Consider the following 19,627-nt stretch of genomic DNA (forward strand, 5'->3'; position numbering starts at 1 on the left):
AGAAGTGCAAGAGACTTTTGGGGGGAAATGACTATGGAAGATAAAAGAGAGAGAAAACAGGAATAGGCAGGGAAGATCTTCAGACCACAATACAGGTCTGATGTCAGTGAAAGGAGAGGGAAAGGAAGGAACAGTGTGTAGGAAAAGCCTCAGACTGCAGTATTGTCTCAGCCAGGTCAACAAGGAGCCCAGAGTAAAGTTCTGTGCTGGTGTGGCTGAGCTCTAGAACCCTCGCTGTGCTCAGTCACTGGAGTAGCTCAGGAAGAGAGTGGCCTTACATGAATACTGTAGGTCTTTGGGGAAGGTGCCGCTGATGGAGCCTGCTGTTAACACTGCTTGCAGCAGGTTCTCTCTTGAAGGGAGCTCTGAGATGTGTGTGTGTGTGTGTGTGTGTGTGTGTGTGTGTGTACACATATACATGTATAAAAATATATAACATTATTTATAACATAATATATATTATTAATGTTATTTTATTTGTGTCCTCAACTAAAATAAAGCTCTCTATGGGCAGATATTTTTACTGTAGAACAATACTTGGTACATAATAGGCATTCAATAAATATCTGTTGAATGAAGGGGTGAATGAAAGAGCAAGTAGAAATGCCTTGAAATCTAATACTATCATTGTAACATAAGTAAAGAACAACCCTAAGAATCCTAAGCAGATAAATCTGGCTAATGAATTGAGTTAACTGGAAGACTCAGCATGAGTGACTGAGTATTCTGATCAAGGACACTAAAATCTCAATTGAGAAAGGAACACCAGTAAATTACACAAGGTAGAGAGGAGGCTTTGTTTAATTTCATTGGCAATATAATGCTTTAACAGAGGGTGCAATAAATCAGCACACATTTCATCTTAGAATAATCTTAAGTAGTCATTAGAAAGATCTTTAGTCTTCCTGAAGTATATACTTGAAGGTAATTACAAGCAAGGCTTGTCTCTACACTCAAGTATCTCTATGGTTTTAAAATTTCTAAGCTTATCTATAGCCTAATTTTATTAAGCTCTTCAAGTATTCTTATGGTATGGTCCATCACCTGATTTTATTCCCTAGGCTTATGCCATCAAGGTGAGGAGTTCACATTGCTGATGGTGCCACTACTTTGCAGTAAAGAATAATCAGAAAAAAGAGACCTGGGACTGGAAGTTAACAGATCTGATGTTAACACACAGTTCTGTTACCAATTGTAGGTTTGAAAAGTCACTATACTCTTCAAGTCTCAATTTCCTAATATATAGACTAGGCATTATAGCACCTGGCCCTCTTATCCTTTATTCCTATGTTAATGGGCAAAAACGAATAACTTACAATGCATTTTCTTACTGTGCTGAAAATTAAAGGTGATTCTTATGGATCTTAAACACAAAATGATAGTGTATTTGCTTAATTAACATCTTCAACAATTAATTAGTGTCCTGTACCAGAAGCTGAACCAAAAATAACTCTAGTTCTGAAGAGAAGAAAGCCATAAATAAATGTTTCTGTTCTATTAGTAACGAAGCAGAGAATACTGTCAAATATCTCTGTAAGGAATTTCAATTGCATATGACAAAGTGCTTAAAAATGGTTTTTATTTTTATCGGTGATAAAGCAAATGACACCACATACTTGTAATAGGGCTATTATTATCATCGCCTGGGGTCCATGACAGCTGAACACTTTTGTCGAGTTGATCTGTCAATTCTAAATCAAAGGGAGGATTTGGGACATCTGTAGACCAAACACACATATCATAGTTAACCATCCATCCTCATGAGGTTCTCCTTTACTTGTGATACCATTCACAGGGGGGACATATTAAAGGCACAGCATTCTGAATGGTCAATGAGCATGCAACTGAAATGAAATGGAAACAACTGAGGTTGCTGGAAACACACAGCACACTCAAGACAACCCATCAATGAGTTCTGCTTGCTTCTTTTTCAAATGAAACTAAATTACTTGTAACCAAAACCAGTGAAATGGGTGTGGATGGTTTACCAGCACTCTCAGTGTGTGTCTTCTCATAAACATGAATGAGCAAAGACAGAAAAAATTATATAGAAACTTAATTTCTAATAAATGAGAAACAGAATCGTAAGTGCTGAAAAACAAACACAGGCAAGTACACGTACAGTTTAAAGAAGCCTAAAGAAGACTCAAATTATCTTCCTAAAACATGCTAAGCTAAAGTATGGATTTAAGGGTTCCTGAAGAATATTTATATTTTAAAGAAATTATAAAATTTATGCTATACAGGTAGCTCTCAGTATCTCTTCTGAGATACTCAGTACAAGAGTCAGTCAGGCACATGGGGAGGTATGTTTACTCTCAGAGGACAGAAGGTGTCCCAGAAGCATGTCTGCCTCTTCTAATGGTGCTTCTGAGATCCAGAAAGTTCATGTTCCTCCCTGGGACTTTTCCTGACCTTGCTCCTGGAGTAACTTTGGCTCTTGGAGGAGCCGAGGCCATATAAAAATATGGGCACTTTTTTCCTATCAGTAAAGTAGCAACAAATGTCTACAAGGGACAGGTCTTCTATAGCATAATTAACAATCCTATGTAGAATCCAGCTGAGTTTGTGCCACAAAATTAATTTGTGTATTTCTACACTAAATAAAGATGAGGGTTCCTTAATCAAAGATTTCTGGAAATAATTTCTGATTTATTTTCCAGACTCAGAAAAAGCACACAACCTTAAGTACCCTCCTCTTGGTCTTTCTTTAGTGGTTTATCTTTTGTTAACATACAGTGGGTTGGTTTTCTCTGACACAAAGGTCAAATGTTCTAAACATCCATTGCTTTCCTACATAAAGTTCTTGAAAATGAAATTACAAAACATTCATTTTTTCCAAAACAACTATTAATAGACTTAAATAAAAGCTTGATTTGTGGAGTGATATTTGAAATAGCTTTTTCATTCTGTAAAATGTGGATGACAGTTTTTGAGAAAACACTATGTTTCTTTACAGGGAAATTGTGTCAAAGAGGGACTTTTATCAAATGAAATGACTTTATAATAACACATGAAATATTTAGAAGACAGTGGAAATATGTTCACTGAAAAGTTCCCAACACAATGAAGAAATGATGTACAGAGTAAAGGAGCAAAGCAACAGAACATTGGTACAGCCCCTTTCCCTAAAGAAACACAATGATGTGACAGAGAAAAGTAACTTTACTGCAAATGTGACATTGTTTGACAGAAAATAGAGAGAGAGAAGATTCATTAGTTTACCGTAAATGGGAGCTGGAGTTGGAGTAGGAGCTAGAAAGAACATTAATATAAAGGATTTTAATCACAAATTAGTAATGGAAAGATAAAAGATAGCACAAGAAGACAATGATTGAACATGATTAAGATGATAAAACTAAGCCTTATGCTTGCTTAACTGTGAGCAATGGCATTGATAAACATGCAGTAACAATTTAGGGGGTAGCCTTCCATTTTAAATAAAAGTAGATTATTTTCCCCAATTTTTATGCAAATATCACTAATATGCATAACCCCCATTTTATTTCAGTGCTGCTACAGAGTATTATTTACACTGAAATTACCGCCTTATGGATATCTTTCAAAGAAGAAAAATGTATTTAACTCACCTACAAAATTGTAAATCTCTAACAAGCAAACAATTACTTATTGACAATTTTTCCTTTCTACCTAAAACAGGGCAGCCAGTTGTGCTGTGTGTTCCAGTTCTTACCAACAACGCTAAGCACAGCACTGGCAGAAACGCTGTCCAGAGTTGTGTTGGCCATACATGTGTAGGTTCCGCCATCACTGTCACTTACATCAGCTACCTCCAAATGGTCCTTGTCAATAGTGAACCTGTGAATAAAACACATTCAGGGCAACTGAAATGGACATCTAACCACATCTGATGATTGCTTTACTGGCATGAAATAGTCAATTTGATAAAAGAGAAAGATGATGAAGATTTGCAGCACATTAGAGCTAAAATCGTACACACTATGTATCAACTTTGATAATGATTAAAGTTGGAAAACAGCAATAATGAATTATAAACATGGGTTATAAGGCTTGTTGAGTCATCTGGCCAGTGGGACTCAACCATGCCCCTGAAGTTTTAAGAGTCTCCTCAGAGATCAGGGACATCAGAGGTGAGGTGGGACAGCTCCAGTTACCTTACTCGAGGGCTTTCCTAAGGCTTCTGCTGCTAAGAAACCTTTGAACAGCACCCATCCAGCTCAATTTCTAACAAAGTGTATATTTTATTTTTAATTATTATTGTTATTATTTTTTATCCTCACCCAAGGATATGTTTTTTATTGATTTGAGAGAGAGAGAGGAAGGGGAGAGAGAGAACGAGAAAGACAGAGAGAAAGAAAGGGAGAGGGAGAGAGACAGAAACATTGATACATCTCTGTGAGAGAGAAACATTGACTGGTTGCCTCCCATATGCATCCAACTGGGGATTGAACCCTCAATCTAGGCATGTTCCCTGACCAGGAATTGAACCCTCAACTGTTCTGTGTACAAGATTATGCTCCAACCAACAGCCACACTGGCCAGAGCAGGATTCATGCAAGGTTTTAACAATTCTGTATAAAACATTAACTGTCTTTGCAGGGAATATCCAAGTTAAAGCTTTAGCCAACTTAAACTGAAGGTCATTACTTCTTATTTCCTTCTCACCTTTATCACTCAGATTCCCAAAATAAAGCTGACCAGCTGAAGTACTAAACTAGATGGAAACTCTGGGCATATAGAGAAGGCCACATAGTTCTCTCAGAGGCTATTAATAGCAATAAGGCACCATTTAGGCACCTTGCAAGCAAACCACAGGAACTATTCCCACCAACATCCAGCATTCCTTCCAACAGGGGGGCGATGCTTGGAGTTGCACTCTGATAGCTAAAATGTACACCTTCAGCTCTGTACTTACTGAGTCAATTGAGGGCCTCACCTGGAAAATAGATACCAGCTTTCTTCCAAGCTAAAGGGCTGCAACATGCTCAGGCTGTTTTAAATGTTTTCTCTTTTTATTGTCTCTAAGTAAAATAAAAAGAAAACTCTCTATCCAAGTAAAATCTAGTGTCCCTTAAAATACAAGGATTCAGGTGCACTCTGGTGATCAAAGAGATTGTAATTCTGCTTATTTGTAGGATGGCAACAAAAACTGCTGCTGAGACTTCACTGTACAGGGCAGAAAACAATGGTCTGACAGGTTTTTCTCATCCTGAATTACTCAGGAGACCAAGACACAGTGATAGACAAACATTCTCAGGGTCTTATTTCAATAATTCAATGCTTTTCCAGGTATAAATATTTACAGCAGGGAGAAAATGAGTACTTATTTTGCAAAAAGTAGACTTCAGAAACTTTAAAAACGTCATTGTTAAGTCAATATACAATAAACCTTTATTCAATACAACTTAAAGAGAGAAGCAAGACAAAGGAAATAAATCATCTTCAAATACCTTCCATCACTGGGCAGCTCACCATTGTCCTTCAGCCAGATGACAGTAGAGATCAAGGTGTGATCGTGTTTCACTTTGCATTCAAAGGACACTGTGCTCCCTCTTTGCACAACTGCATATTCAGGCTGTTTAATGATCCTAGTTGGATCTGAAATTTAAAGCTATTGTTATCTATTGCCAAAGCTGGAGAATTTACTCAGTAACCTACACTAGGCATAATTCTTGAAAATATTTTGCCACTTCTGCCTTACCTTTGATTTCTAAGTGAACTTCATTCTTTGCCATTCCTAACTTATTCCTTGCAACACATGTATAAGTTCCTGTACTGTCTTTTTGGGCCACAGGAATTTCCAAAGTTCCATTTTCATGTAAAACATAAATATCTTCACGAAGAGCACTACCTTTAGCTCCTTTAAACCTTCATTATGGAAATAATCACAATGAGAAGTAAAACACAACATAATTTGAAGTCAGACATAATATGCCAAGATCTGCATTACAGTATCAAGTTCAGAGATGTTTGGAATCTGCACAGCATATTGCATACTTGTAAGTCAGCAGGATCAACATAAAGATAGGATTTAATACTGGAGAATTCAATGATCAATGGTGCTCGAATTAGGGTGACAATACAAAATACTTAAATTGTAATTCTCATAATGAGAGATTCATAATTTTATAAACACTTTATTATACACTCTATGTTGACATAGTGATAAAATAGGCCAAGTGACGACCACTCATTTTGACCTTTCCCCCTACTGTGATGTATTGTAATTCTATCTGCAGGCTACAAGGGTTGTACTTTTGAAAGTATGACTAGAAAAATATTCAAGGAAGAAAAAAAATGACGCATGTGTGTAAAGCATGTGTACCTTCAGCTTCCTGATTAGTATCAGACAGAAGTGAGGCTGGATGAAAAGGCCAAATCAACTGGGATAATTGATAACCTGCCACCTACACTAGGAAATTACCTGCACAAGCACCCATGTCTCTGCAGTCGAAGTGGGGACCTGGGGAGATTATACTTTAATCCTACACCTGGCTTTCATCAGTAGCTGGAGCTCAGCACAGTGTCTGGCATCTGATAGATGACCAATAAATGAATGTTCCAATTCTTTTATTCATGCATTCTGAGCTGTTGCTTATGCTAGACTTGTTTCTTCCAGCTTATGCTAAAGTAAGAAAGCCAGGAGGAAGAACAGAACTTGTGTCAGGAGTGTTATGTGAAAGAGGATGTTCCAAGTGGGGAGTGAAAGGACACAGGAGAGCTTGGCTGGATCCAAGTCAGGAAATTCAGGTGGGAGAGGCAATAAAGATAAAACTAGTAATAACAAATTCTGATTTTGAACTTATAGAATTTCTTCTCCACCCAAATGATATTTTATTTTCAAGGAATATCCTCCAACCAATGCCTCTAACTACCAGTCATGAAGTCCCTGGTAATGTACGTGTATCTCCGTGGTTGACAAAGTGTGCTGTTAAAAAAATTATATATGTGCATATTTAGCACAGAGCAAGAAATTAATAAATATTTGTGAACAAATTTAACAATTAAAAACAGGATGGATTCTGCACTGCCTTTCCCCTACCTGTTCTCTGACTAAAACCCAACATATTGAGAAATTTGAAGGCTTTAGAAAATGTAAATATTAAAAATAAGTAGGGCCAATCTTACCACTCAATGGTAGGAAGAGGAGACCCGAAGAAGGCACAATCTAATAGAGCTGGCCTGTTTGCAATGACCTGATAGAGTGTGTTTGCAGATGTAAGGATCCGTGGTGGTTCAGCTAGAAACATTAAAAAAGGCAAAGCAAATATAAAATAACATAAACATTTAGACCCACCATTTATTTTATTGTGTTATGTTTTAAGGCCATTAGCATTTATGGTAAAGCATAACCAATATGCCTCTGCCCTTATGTTCTCTATCAGGTATGATACTACCAGTCACTCAAGGGGGAAAAATAAAAGTCTTCTCTCTCTGCCTCATGCCTCACATATTATCAAGCATAATATTTTAATAATTGATTTATTTATCTATATTTCCTACTATACTATGAGTACCTTGAGGCAAGGGAATGACACTTTTATTATTTCCCCCCAGAAACTAGCACAATGTCTGGCACAAAAATCATGAGTAAGTACATATTTGTTGAATGACTGGCCCATCACAATCTTAGGGTTATAATGGGGGTGGGTGGGTTGGAGTGGAACCAGCAGAAAAAAGCAGAGTGCTGATGATTAAAAAACAGAACCAGAAATCTAAACTGCTTCCTAAACATTCACCAATATCTCAACTGCTCAGCTCTTCATTTGATTTATTGATCTTCAGTTCAAGCACAAAGGAAAAATACCAAGTACTGGTTGGTTTACTACCTTTAATTTTGTTTGAAAGGGAGTTTATGACACTTAAAGAGTTGAAATATAATTCCCTAGCATCATGACAACAATTCTCAGGTAAACTTTTAATAAATTTGGTATTTTGGTTCTTTTGTCCATTATAAGGAATATAATGATTCACATAAACACACCGTTTCAGAATATGTTTGAATATGTCTTAGTTTTCTAAATGTATCATTATAAATTAATAAATAAATGCACACCTGTGACTTGAATAAAGGCCAACTATTATGATTAATGATTTATTTTAAAAAAATCAGAACTGTTATTCAAGTTGTCAGTTTCTAAGGATAGAAGAGCAGTGACATTCTGTTACTAATGGCAGATCAATGCTATTTTCCTATTGAAGGGTTGACAAGGTCTAACTATTTGTGAATGGAGCAGCCTGACTCTGATTATTTGTACAATGAAGAATATCCTATAATAAATACTGTGTTATAAAAGAACATTAAGAACAGACTGTAATACCCTTTAGAGCAAGGTTTGTATCTTACTCATCTTTCTATATCCTTACAGCTCCAAGTACTAAGCATTGCACATAGCAGATGCTCAATGCGTTTTTGTTGAATGCATGGAAAACAACAGGAGACATGGATTTAATTTGCAATGTCTTTAATAAAGGAAGAGCTTACCCAGCACATTTACAAATGCATTTCCCAGTAAATATCCATATTCATTAGAGGCATTGCACTGATACACTGCACTGGATCTTTCTTGAACATTTGAAAAAATAATTGTATCGCCATTTATTTTCCTGCTGGGGTCATCAGGGGCAACTGTTTGGGTGTAAAAATAAAAAGTATACATTTATTCCTCTTTGCTTAGAAGATGTAAAGCTTGAGATCTACATTATAGTAAGCAGAACAAACACAGATGGATCTAGGTATATTCAATACAAAGGACAAGACCAAGAACCGAGGCAGAGCCATAATATTTCTTCCTCAGACTTTAGTTATCACTTAGCAAGAGTGTACGTTTGATATTCACATAGTTTTAAGTGGATTGATTCAGCAAGAATGAATGCTATTTTGAGAGATGCAGGAACAGAAAAGCACAAGTAAGGTGAAAACTGCAATACAAATTTAGGAAAACACTGCCTTGTTCACAAAGAAACTATGGTTATTTATGAGGAAGCAAGTTAATTATTAGAGGAGAGAGCAAAAACTAGTAAAAAAAATATAGACCCTCTAGCTCATCCAAATCTTTCTATTTTAAGAGCCTCTTATTAAAATAACTAGATAAATAAATAAATATAGAACTAATAATTAAATGGGAAGATATCTATTTTCCTGTTTTGGAAATTCCTAAGGCTGACATAGAAATAAATTGTGTAACATTTCTTTTAAAGGTAGTATTTTCAGCCAAATCTCTCAAGTACTTAAAAAAAATGTCAATGCCAGGACTGATCTTTACTAAAGTGGAATGGAATTGGTTGGGTAATATATGTGAGAATTATGTCCAGGCCATGCCCAATAATTTGGAAGTGCTGTGTTTCTGAAGATAAATTCCTTTTTGTGAAGCTAAACCTTAGGCAGAGACCTTACAGTCCTGTAAACGTACACTAAAAGGGATAATAGATATCGGCCTCAGCGTGGTGATCAAAATCAAAATTAAATAACAGTAGCTTTTCTTTTACACCCCTCTTACAACTTGAACCACTTAAGTAGGCTTGACTTTAATTCTACACACCATTTTTCTCTTTGATGACCAGGAAAGTACGTGTATCTAAATCATGATTATCACTGCATTTAGACTCCTTCGTCACTTTATATTTTTATTATTTTTTATTGTTAAAAGTATTACAGATATCCTCTCCTTCTCCCCCCATTGACCCCCATCCTCCTGGCTCTGTGTCTATTGGTTGGGCATATACGCATATAAGTTCTTTGGTTTATCTCTTCTCACTCCTCCCACTCCTTATCCTTCTGAGGTTTGTCAGTCTGTTCCTTACTTCTATGACTCTGGATCTATATTGTTTGACAGTTTATTTTGTTCATGATGTTCTCTAAATAAGTGAGATCATGTAGTACTTGTCTTTCTCTGACTGGCTTATTTCACTCAGCATAAACGATGATGAGATACCACCTCACACCTGCCAGAATGGCCACCATCAACAAATCCTCAAGTGCTGGCGAGGATGCGGAGAAAAGGGGACTCTAGTACACTGCTGGTGGGAATGCAGACTGGTGTAGCCACTGTGGAAAACAATATGGTGCTTCCTCAAAAATTAAATATGAAACTGCCATTTGACCCAGTGATTTCACTTCTAGGACTATATCCTAAGAATCCTGAAACACCAACCAGAAAGAATATATGCACCCCCATGTTCATAGCAGCACTATTTATAATTGCTAAGAGCTGGAAACAGCCCAAGTGTTCATCAGTACATGAATGGATAAAAGAGCTGTGGTACATATATACCATGAATACTATGCAGATGTAAGAAAGAAAGATCTCTTACCCTTTGAGACAACATGGAGGGACCCGGAAAGTATTATAGTGAGTGAAATGTCACTTTATTTTTAAAATTTATCTTTATTATTGAAAGTATTACACATGTCCCTCCTTTTTTCCCCATTGATCCCCTGCTCCCACTCCCTGGACCCCTTTGTCACTTTAAAATCTCAAATATCTGGTTCATCTGTGAATAACTCACTTAAATAAAAGTAAGTCAAAATATAGTTATTAATCCTTGTTTTATTATACATATTCAAAGTATTGTGCTCATTTTTCATGCATAAGTTTTCTACTGCTGCTATAACAAGTTACTACAAATTTAGTGACTTAATTTCTAACTCCTTGAACAGGGTATAGATTTCATCAATAAATTACAGCAGAGGACAAAAATGTCACAGTGATCTAGGAAGTGAACTACAGCAGTGGCTAGGCAGCCAGGTACCCTGAGAATGCAGTATACCTTAAGACAGATCCTTGTTCCCGATCCCAGGTCTAATATCATCAGGGTCTTTCTGACTCACACACTCTCATGATGTCCATCCACTGCCTCAGCAAGGAGTGCTGGAACAGAGCAGCATTTCCAAGTCTCCTTCTCTGTCAATTATCCTTAGCATTTTTGGACCCAGGACTTTGGCACTACCTGTTGGGAGTCCTCAGGGGACTCTCAGTTACCCAACATACACCTCTCTGGACATGCCAGGCAGTGGAGGGCCAGGAGTGAGCGATGGGCATTTTAGATCGTGATGAGGTCCGAGGAGAGCTCTGGGCCCAATCTGTCTGGATGGGTGGCAGACTAAGAACTCCTCAGATCCCTTCAATATGTTGTGCTTTCAGAACTGATACTACCCTGTGTTGTTTAATAGCATAGAGTCCAGTTTTGCAAGATGGAAAAGTTCTGGAGATCTCTTTCACAATAATGTGAATATATTTAACACCACTGAATTGTACACTTAAAAATGGTTAAGATGGCCCTGTCCAGTGTTGCTCAGCTGTTAGAGCATTGCGTTCATACCGAAGGGTCATGGGTTCGATTTTGGTCAAGGGCATGTACCTGAGTTGCAGGTTTGATCCCTGGCCCTAGTCAGAGTTGTGTGGGAGGCAACCAATCAATGTGTCACTCTCTCATCAATGTCTCTCCCCACCCTTCTTCCTCCCTTCCACTCTATCTAAAAATCAATGGAAAAATATCTTCAGGTGAGGATTCACAACAACAAAAGTGGTTAGGATGGTAAATTTCATGTAACGTGCTTTTTTAACCACAATAAAAAAATGTTATATCACCATGACCATGGAAGATCAGCTCAATGAACAAAGCCAGTAGGACAATCTTCCCCCAGGGGAGACTCATCAATCACATCACAACATAAACCATTTTATAAAGGTTTTATGCAGCCCACAGATGCACTTATTTTTAAAATCTTCACCTGAGGATATTTTCCCATTTATTTCCAGACAGAGTGGGGGGTGCGGGGGGGGGGGGAGACACACACACACACACAGAGAGAGAGAGAGAGAGAGAGAGAGAGAGAGAGAGAGAGAGAGAGAGAATATGAGATGTGAGAGAGAAACACTGATCTTTTACTTCCCGCATGATCCTGACCTGGGCTGGGGACCAAATTGTAACTGAGGTACATGCTTTTTGACCAGAATTGAACCTATGACTCCTTGGTCCACAGGCTAATGCTCTAACAGCTGAGCCAAACTGGCCAGGGCACAGTTGCACTTTTTGATGTTATTCTTTACCTGAAAGGAATCTAACTGTCTGTACCTTATTTCTGCTAAATGGCATAGTCTTTGAACAGTTTTGGCAAGATATTTAGGAATAATATAAACCCTTTACTTAAGAGTAGTATACAAGCAGATCTCTCTCCAGGGGGTTTAGGTTACATTTTTCTTAAGCACTTACTGTGAAATGCAAACAAACCGAAGAACTGTCCCGTAACATACAGAGGCTCAGCTGGTATTTGGACAAAGAAGGAAATTGCTAGTACAGAGATTATTTGAAGCCTTTGGACTCTGTGCTGACTACCAGGTGGGAGTAACTTTCCAGCATCCAAATCTAAGTTATCTAAAGGGATGATAATTGATTCTGGAAATAATTAATTTCATTTGCCATAAATTAACATTGGAGAAAGACATTTAAGAGCATAGAATCACTGCGTATAACTTAAAGCCCTACAGGTAAGGTTCAGAACTGGGATGACAGCCTTCCAGTAATACTTTCTTTTATTCTAACTCTTCTGACATGACTGGCCAAACTATAAATGCTTCCAACATTTAGATAATGAGAATAATAATTAGTGCCATCTTACATTTATAGGGTACTATTAATTTTTAAACTCATATCTATTACATAATTTTATTTTAAAAAGAACTTTGTGAACTAGATTAACTAGATAGTACATGCATTTTGGAGATGAGAAACCCAAGACTGGGGCACTTAATGGTTTGTTTAACATGAGATCAATGCTCAGATTTTCTAGGCTAATCTGCTTTGTAAACATCTACAGAAATCTTAACATTCAGGAATAATGTAGAACAAGTCTCTAGATGAAGAGATAAATTTTCCTCTTCAATTACTTATTTTGTCCTCTACAAGGTGATACAAACTGAGCCCTTCACTTTTGAAGAAAGGAAGAAGATGCCTTGGTGGACTCTTGGGAATATCCTGGTCCATTCCTCCAACCCCTTGGCTGCTTATCAGGTATTACTGGTTTTCAATCTCTCCTTGCAATGTCAGCAATATATATAATTGTGGCAGGAGGTCTTCTGTGCATTTTCATTCTCTTCATTCCTGTCCCTCCTCATGTCTTAGAGAAAAGAAACCTTTTAATGTAATAGTGGTGTGATCTTACATATGCTCCATATGGAAGAATCTGAGATCTACCATAACTCACATGGAACACGATTACAGATCTACAAGTGTTAGACTCTCCTGTTGCCTCTGAGAACGGGAACAGGAACTATGGTGCCCACGACCTTGGCCTTGGACATCTTTCTGGCCCTGGCTTCTACTTCCACACCTTCCCAGACATTGCAAGTCACGTGATAAATTTAAAGTTCTCTTTCAGCACCAGCTTTCTACAGCTATGTTCTTTTTCCTGACTTCTGTAGGTTGCTTAAAAAATATTTTAGGTGATTTGGGGCAAATTCTATATTTAAAACAGTCTATTTTTTTGCTTCAAGAAAAGTTTAAAGTATCTGGCCAGTCCTGGGGAAACAGAGCTTTGGAAGACATTAAGATTAGAGCCTGGAAAGTTTTTGAGTTAATTCTTCCAGTTTTGTAAAACAGGTTTCAGGTCTGAAATGCACAGTCACAAATTAATAACACTATTTTGCTACGAACTCCCTCTCTCTCCCTGATCCTGCTTCTCCTCCGTAGTATTTATGTGCACTTGGCAGCCAGAGCCTGCAGAGGTGGAAGGAGTGTCAATGTCTTTATGTGACGGCTTACAAGTCAGGTGTGGGGAGGCTGTGTATCTGGAAGTATGGTTCCCTGATAGTGTCTTTGTGGTGTGGCACCTGGTGGGGATGCTACACAGCTCCCTGCATGATGATACTGCAGAGGCACAGCTGTGCCCTGCCTCTCACCCTCAGGCAGCTGGTTTACCCAAGGTTTCTGTAGCCTCTTTTGTGAAAGGTGTCAGCAAATCAGCCTATGCTTCCAGAAAATTTCTGGGGCCCAGTCTAGGCTCCCTTGAAGGTTAGGAATAACATGCTAATTCCATGCCACTATATACTGCAGCCGACTTTGCTCTCTCTTGCCTACCCCTGACTCTGCCAACCTTTCCCCAAACCCATCATTGCTGGTTGCAGCTGCGGGATGCACAATTCAGCAAACTGCAGATGAGAAACAAGCCCCAGTCCCCCATTTCCAGAATGGTCCCCAAATCTCAAAGGTAATCCTGTTTTGGAGCCTCTAGATTCATAGGGAAACTATCAACCAGGGTGGAGAGGCACAAAGCTCCTTGAAATTCTATGAAATTCTTGACAGTTTTCTTCCCCATTTACTCCTTGTGTTGGATCAGGGTAGGTCAGCACAAGGTGGGGCATGTAGGTTAACTTTGTACTTAGCTGTTTGAAATTCAGAGTAAAAGGCCACTCAGCAGAAGCTGTAGATGGTCCAGCTGCTTAGGGTGGAGGCAGAGAACAGCGATGTCCCTGCAGTCACATTCTGCAGAGAGCTATAAGGATCCCTGCCAGGTAGCTCTTTCTCTATTAGTTATGAGATTTACCCCCTCCTCCAATCCATTCACATTTAGCTTGGCCACCAAATGTGGAGAAAGACACCTTTTAGGGATGCTTTGTATCACCGTGGTGTAAATATACAGCACCTGCTCCTGGCAGGCCAGGCCCTTGTCTGCTGCCATATGCATAGTGTTTTTCTCCTTGCTCATCTACCAGAGTGACTACTCTGAGGCACACCAGAGGTCAAGGGACCCTGACTCTGTAGGCATTGCAGAATTCTGATCCTATCTTTGCTCAACCTGCTCCTCATTTCCTTCCAGTGAGGACTTAAATACTTTTGAGATGAGAGAAATGAAGTAATATAGAACCAAACTTGAGAGATTTTTGTTCTTTCTGCTCTAGACCTAATCAAATAATTTGGGATTTGGAAGGGCAATAAACTGAGTGAATCAAAAGGAAAGATCAGCTTCATAATTTAATCTCTCCTTGTTCACTGACCTACTCCCATCTCATTTTTTACTGCTTATAACTGCATTCTTGCTGCCAAGCTTGAAGATAAATCTTTTCAACATTTCCTGGCTTCCCTGGTTTTCCTGCTGAGTGTCTAGAAAGATGGCCACACCCACTTAGTTCCACTGAAGCCAGATCTCAGGTGTACATTTAACCTTCCATAGATGGGCACAGACAGGCCTCTGAGTGCAAAATATGGTGCCCAAGTGCTGAGCATGCTGCATTCTTTACTGCCACACATTCCTAAGGAAATCAGACACTGTGCTTTCACAAAACTTCATTTTAGTTCTGGGCTTTCTTCTACTTTTTCTCTCAATTTTCACTCATATGCCTCTGAGAGTGGTAACAGCTTCCGAATGCACAACCATGAAATACTTTCTGCAGTTCTTTTTGATTATGATCATGGTTAAAATTGGTAGTGAAACTATCCAAACCCCAGTTACTGAGGTTTAGAATCTGCTTTAGAATCTATTTTCTCCCAGCAGCTTTTTATAGTAAACACCGAGTATAGCCATGCACTGCTTAACGACGGGGATCCAATCTGAGGAATACATCGTTAGGTGATTTTGTTTTTTGAACATCGTAGAGTACACTTACACAAACCTTAGATGGTGTAGCTTACAAAACACCCAGGCTATATGGTATACCAGTGTAGTATATATGCCTTCCATTGTTGACCGAGAAGTCATTATATGATTATGTGATGTATGACTATATCTGATAACTACTGTGTGCCACAAACTCCTAAAAAATACTCATGGAACGGGTGCTCTTCCTCTGTCTAGACTCGCAGTTATAAGACCTTGATGGTGAGAAAAGGGGCTTGTGCCATTTCAAATCTGCCAGCAGTTTTTGGATTCATCTTAGGGTAAAAACTATTTCAGGTAAGCCTATTTAATAAACCTTTCAGTTATGTAAAAGTGAAACCAAATTTTATTCTGTCTTGAGGCAATGAGGATCCAAGCTGCTCTATATCATAAGCCTAAAAAGTTGTCTTTATTGTGAGCAAAGAGTATCTTTGAAGATTATTACATATTGACTCAGAGGGTGAACATGAGGCTGGGTTTTGAACAAAAATAGATTTTCTCTTTATGGGTCTAAGAGGAGGGCTGAACTGCAATACGAGGGAAGGTTCCAGGATTCTTCTGCAGACAGCAGTGGTGGTGGTGGGGTTGAGAAAAGGGAGACACGATGGGCTCTCGGTGGATGGCCGGGGCTTGAGAATTGGAGGCAGAAAGCTGCGATATTTGTTCTCAGTTTTCTTTTCCTTTGCTATAATCCCCTTCTACTGTCCTGAAGCCTTTAACAACGTTTTGTAAAACTGGTGTTTGCTGTGATTTAGGAAATTAATAGAAGGGTCTGTGGCCACACTTGAGGGTCTGGGCAGCAGAACAGACGCCTGGCATAGCTGGCTGAGAAAATTTTCTGGGAGTGGTCCAGGGAAAGTGTCAGGAGAGGTGTTACGCTGCAGCCAGGACTTTGTAAGAATTGCTCAAGGATGATCTCTGCTATACTTGGGAAGGGAAACTGGTCAAAGATGGAATGTCCTGCATATGCCTGGGGTGAGAGAATGTGCTCTTCTTTAGGCATTAAATGGAATATTAACCTCTGAAGCCTTGAGAAATTGGGAACATCTGGGCTATAATTTAGGAATAAAAACTCTTTAAGACAGTTATGTTTCTTATTTTTATAGCCACTGGCTCTATTCCTATCCTCCCCACCGATCTCTCCTGACTCTTATGATGTTTCCACAAACCACTTCACATTTTGAAGAAATAATTTGAACTTCTCAGCAATGTTTATTTATTTCTGACCCTGCCATTCTACCTATGATGTAAGTAAAAAAAACAAAGGAACTATTCCCAAGTCCCAATCAACACATACAATTATAGTACAAAATATTCACTCATAATATGGGTAGTAAGATAAAACTCTAAAGGTAATTTGGTGTCTGTTTAATTTATACATGACTTTCTTCCCTAAACCAAATTATTTTATCACTATTTTTTCTCTATTGAGATGTAGCTATGCCCTGAAAATATACCACAACTGAAGCCAGTCAAGAAAACTTACTTTCTATGGGCACTCCATTCGATAACCAACTAATTCTGGGTTTGGGGTTGCCGTTAGCTCTGCAGATTAGGGCCCCATCCTCTCCTGGGGACAGCACAAGATTTTGAGGTGCCATGATCCAGTATGGAGCGGCTTTATTGAGGAAAGAAAAAAAATACAAAAACTTAAATCAAGTTAGTATTCTAGCAAATTTAGTATACTGCACTATTTTAATAAAAAGTATTTTTCAACACACTTGCTAGTTTCATTTCTTAGAGTGAATAGATTTATAAGAGATACTTCAAACAATACTTCAGACTTTTAAAAGAATGCTTACAAAGACTCTATGTATTTCAATACATTTATGTATTATTTCTAAACATTTTTGATATAATTATCATCTGTTTTATATTAATTAACCATACATCACACAGGTGACAGATTTATCTAAGGGCATAGAGTAATTTACAGGCCCAGATAGGACTAAAGACCTGAATTCAAATCCTGAGCCCCGCAGAATATATGTAATTATAAAATTAGGAAGCAATTTTGTAAACTTTGCAACAGTGAAAAATTGCAAAGTTAGTATATCGAGCATTCCCACAAGCCCTTCACCTAACCTTCTCTAATGTTAACATCTTATGTAACCGTGGTACAGTTATCAAAGCAAGAAAGTAACATTGGTACACCACCATTAACTAAACTACACATTTTATTAGAACTTCCCCAGTGTTTCTACTGTCTTCTTTCTGTCCTAGGACCCTGTCCTGGACACTACATTGCATTTACTTGTCATGTCTCCTTAGTTTCCTCCAATCTGAGAATTTCTTGGTCTTTTGTGTTTTTCACGACCTTTAGACTTTTCAAGCGCACTAATCAGTTATTTTGTAGAATGTCTTTCAACTTGAATTTACCTATTTTCTCATGATTTGACTAAGGTTTTGAGTGATGGACCCTTCTGAATACATCATATCAGGGAGTATGTGATATAAACATGGCATTACTGGTTATGTTAATCTTGATCTCTTGGTTAAGGTGATGTTTGCCGTATTCCTCCACTACAAAGTTACTATTTTCCTGCTTTCTATACTCTATTCACTAGTAAGTCACTAATTTCAGCCCACATTCAAGGGTAGGGAATTTAAGCTTCATCTCCTTAAGACAGGAGTAGTAAAGAATGTGCAGACATGTGTTAAAACTGCCTCAGTAATTACTTTTTTTCGGGGGAGGAGAATACATACTTTGAGGCTATGCAAATATCCTATTTCTCCTTAAGGTTTCGTCTACTAATTTTAGCATTCATCGTTGGCTCTTGCAATTATAACTGTGGGATTGTAATGGTAATGTTCACTTTCCTTCATTCTTTCTACATTTATTAATTGAAAAATTTGAGGAGCTAATTGTTAATCTGATTTAGATGAGCTATAAATATAAATAGCCATAAGAAATTCAAGGTACCATGAATATGGATATACATTTACATTTTTATTATTGAAAGATATAATGAAAAGCATACTAACTGAGGATCGAGGACCTCTCATGAATGCAAGAGCAATACATTTTAAATCATGATATATACCTTTAACTGTAACAGAAATGGTATGATGGATGGCTCCTAATGCATTTTTTGCTATACACTGGTAATTTCCAGAGTCTGCTTCTGAAACCTGAATGATCTGCAGAGTTTTCTGAAAGTTCCTATAAAATGTCCGGTTGATGGGTAGTATTCCATCTTCTTTTATCCAGTAAATAAGTGGGGTAGGCCTGATAAAATAAATAAAGATGATGATACAAAAAAGAAGTTGACCTAACTGCTTTTGAGGATGAATTTTCATGCAAGTTTATAATAAATTCTCCATATAAAGCTAATGAGAAATATATAGGTACTTTAGCATCACAATTTAATATTGCTCAAAATCTTACATTTAAGGCTATAAGCTACCATTTTCACATAAGCAGAACTATACTAACTTATGGCGCACCACATACTTTGACTTCGATGGTGCAGTGGGAATGCCAGCATGAGTTACTGAAGGAAGGGACCTAAACATTCTCTTCAAAGTTTTGATCAATGAGGCACTTGTGGAAAATTTTACATGAAGTTAGTACTATGCCAATCAAAAGAATTACCGTGAAATGAATAATACTGAGTTAGAATTTTTTTATCAGCTAGAGTTAAAGATACAGAGAAAGAGATGATATATATATTTGTGCCCAGGAACTTTTGTACACATTTCTATATCAAATGGAAGAACTTTAAAAAAAAAAATATTATTTCATAGCAGGCTATCTGGTAATGTAAATGAATGAGAGAGATAGTGCTCTTTCCTTAATTTCATTATTAGTTATATTTAAAAATACTGTACCAATTGATAAGAACAGATTAAACTCATGTGTTACACCATTTCTCATGGTGTTTCCTATTAAATTATGAAATATAGCGTCCTGAAAAGCCAGAACACAAGCTTAAAGATCTGCTTCAAAGGCCTAGCCCTGTCCCTACATTGTTCTCTGACTTCGGATCCCTGACCTTCTTGGGCTTCAGTGTACTTAGTTGTCTTACTGGGGATAATAACGCTTGACTT

General features: G+C 37.8%; 1 protein-coding gene across 13 annotated transcripts in view; it reads right to left on the reverse strand.

Moving 5' to 3' along the window:
- The window catches only part of NRCAM (neuronal cell adhesion molecule), a 215,444-nt gene that overhangs the window by 35,026 nt on the left and 160,791 nt on the right, over window positions 1-19,627 (reverse strand). For 7 of the 13 annotated variants that reach the window (XM_036247278.1, XM_036247282.1, XM_036247276.1 and 4 more), the window contains 9 exons: window positions 18,622-18,806; window positions 17,064-17,195; window positions 8,468-8,611; window positions 7,111-7,222; window positions 5,684-5,850; window positions 5,433-5,580; window positions 3,695-3,819; window positions 3,226-3,255; window positions 1,617-1,718 (listed from right to left, as the gene is read on the reverse strand). In XM_036247278.1, the coding sequence (XP_036103171.1) occupies window positions 1,617-1,718; window positions 3,226-3,255; window positions 3,695-3,819; window positions 5,433-5,580; window positions 5,684-5,850; window positions 7,111-7,222; window positions 8,468-8,611; window positions 17,064-17,195; window positions 18,622-18,806 (1,145 nt within the window). The remainder of the gene's footprint in view (window positions 1-1,616; window positions 1,719-3,225; window positions 3,256-3,694; window positions 3,820-5,432; window positions 5,581-5,683; window positions 5,851-7,110; window positions 7,223-8,467; window positions 8,612-17,063; window positions 17,196-18,621; window positions 18,807-19,627) is intronic. The other 6 variants (XM_036247286.1, XM_036247285.1, XM_036247284.1 and 3 more) reach the window with 1 other exon arrangement.

This window comes from Molossus molossus, unplaced genomic scaffold, assembly GCF_014108415.1.
Source record: "Molossus molossus isolate mMolMol1 unplaced genomic scaffold, mMolMol1.p scaffold_m16_p_7, whole genome shotgun sequence".
NCBI classification, from domain to species: Eukaryota; Metazoa; Chordata; class Mammalia; order Chiroptera; family Molossidae; genus Molossus; species Molossus molossus.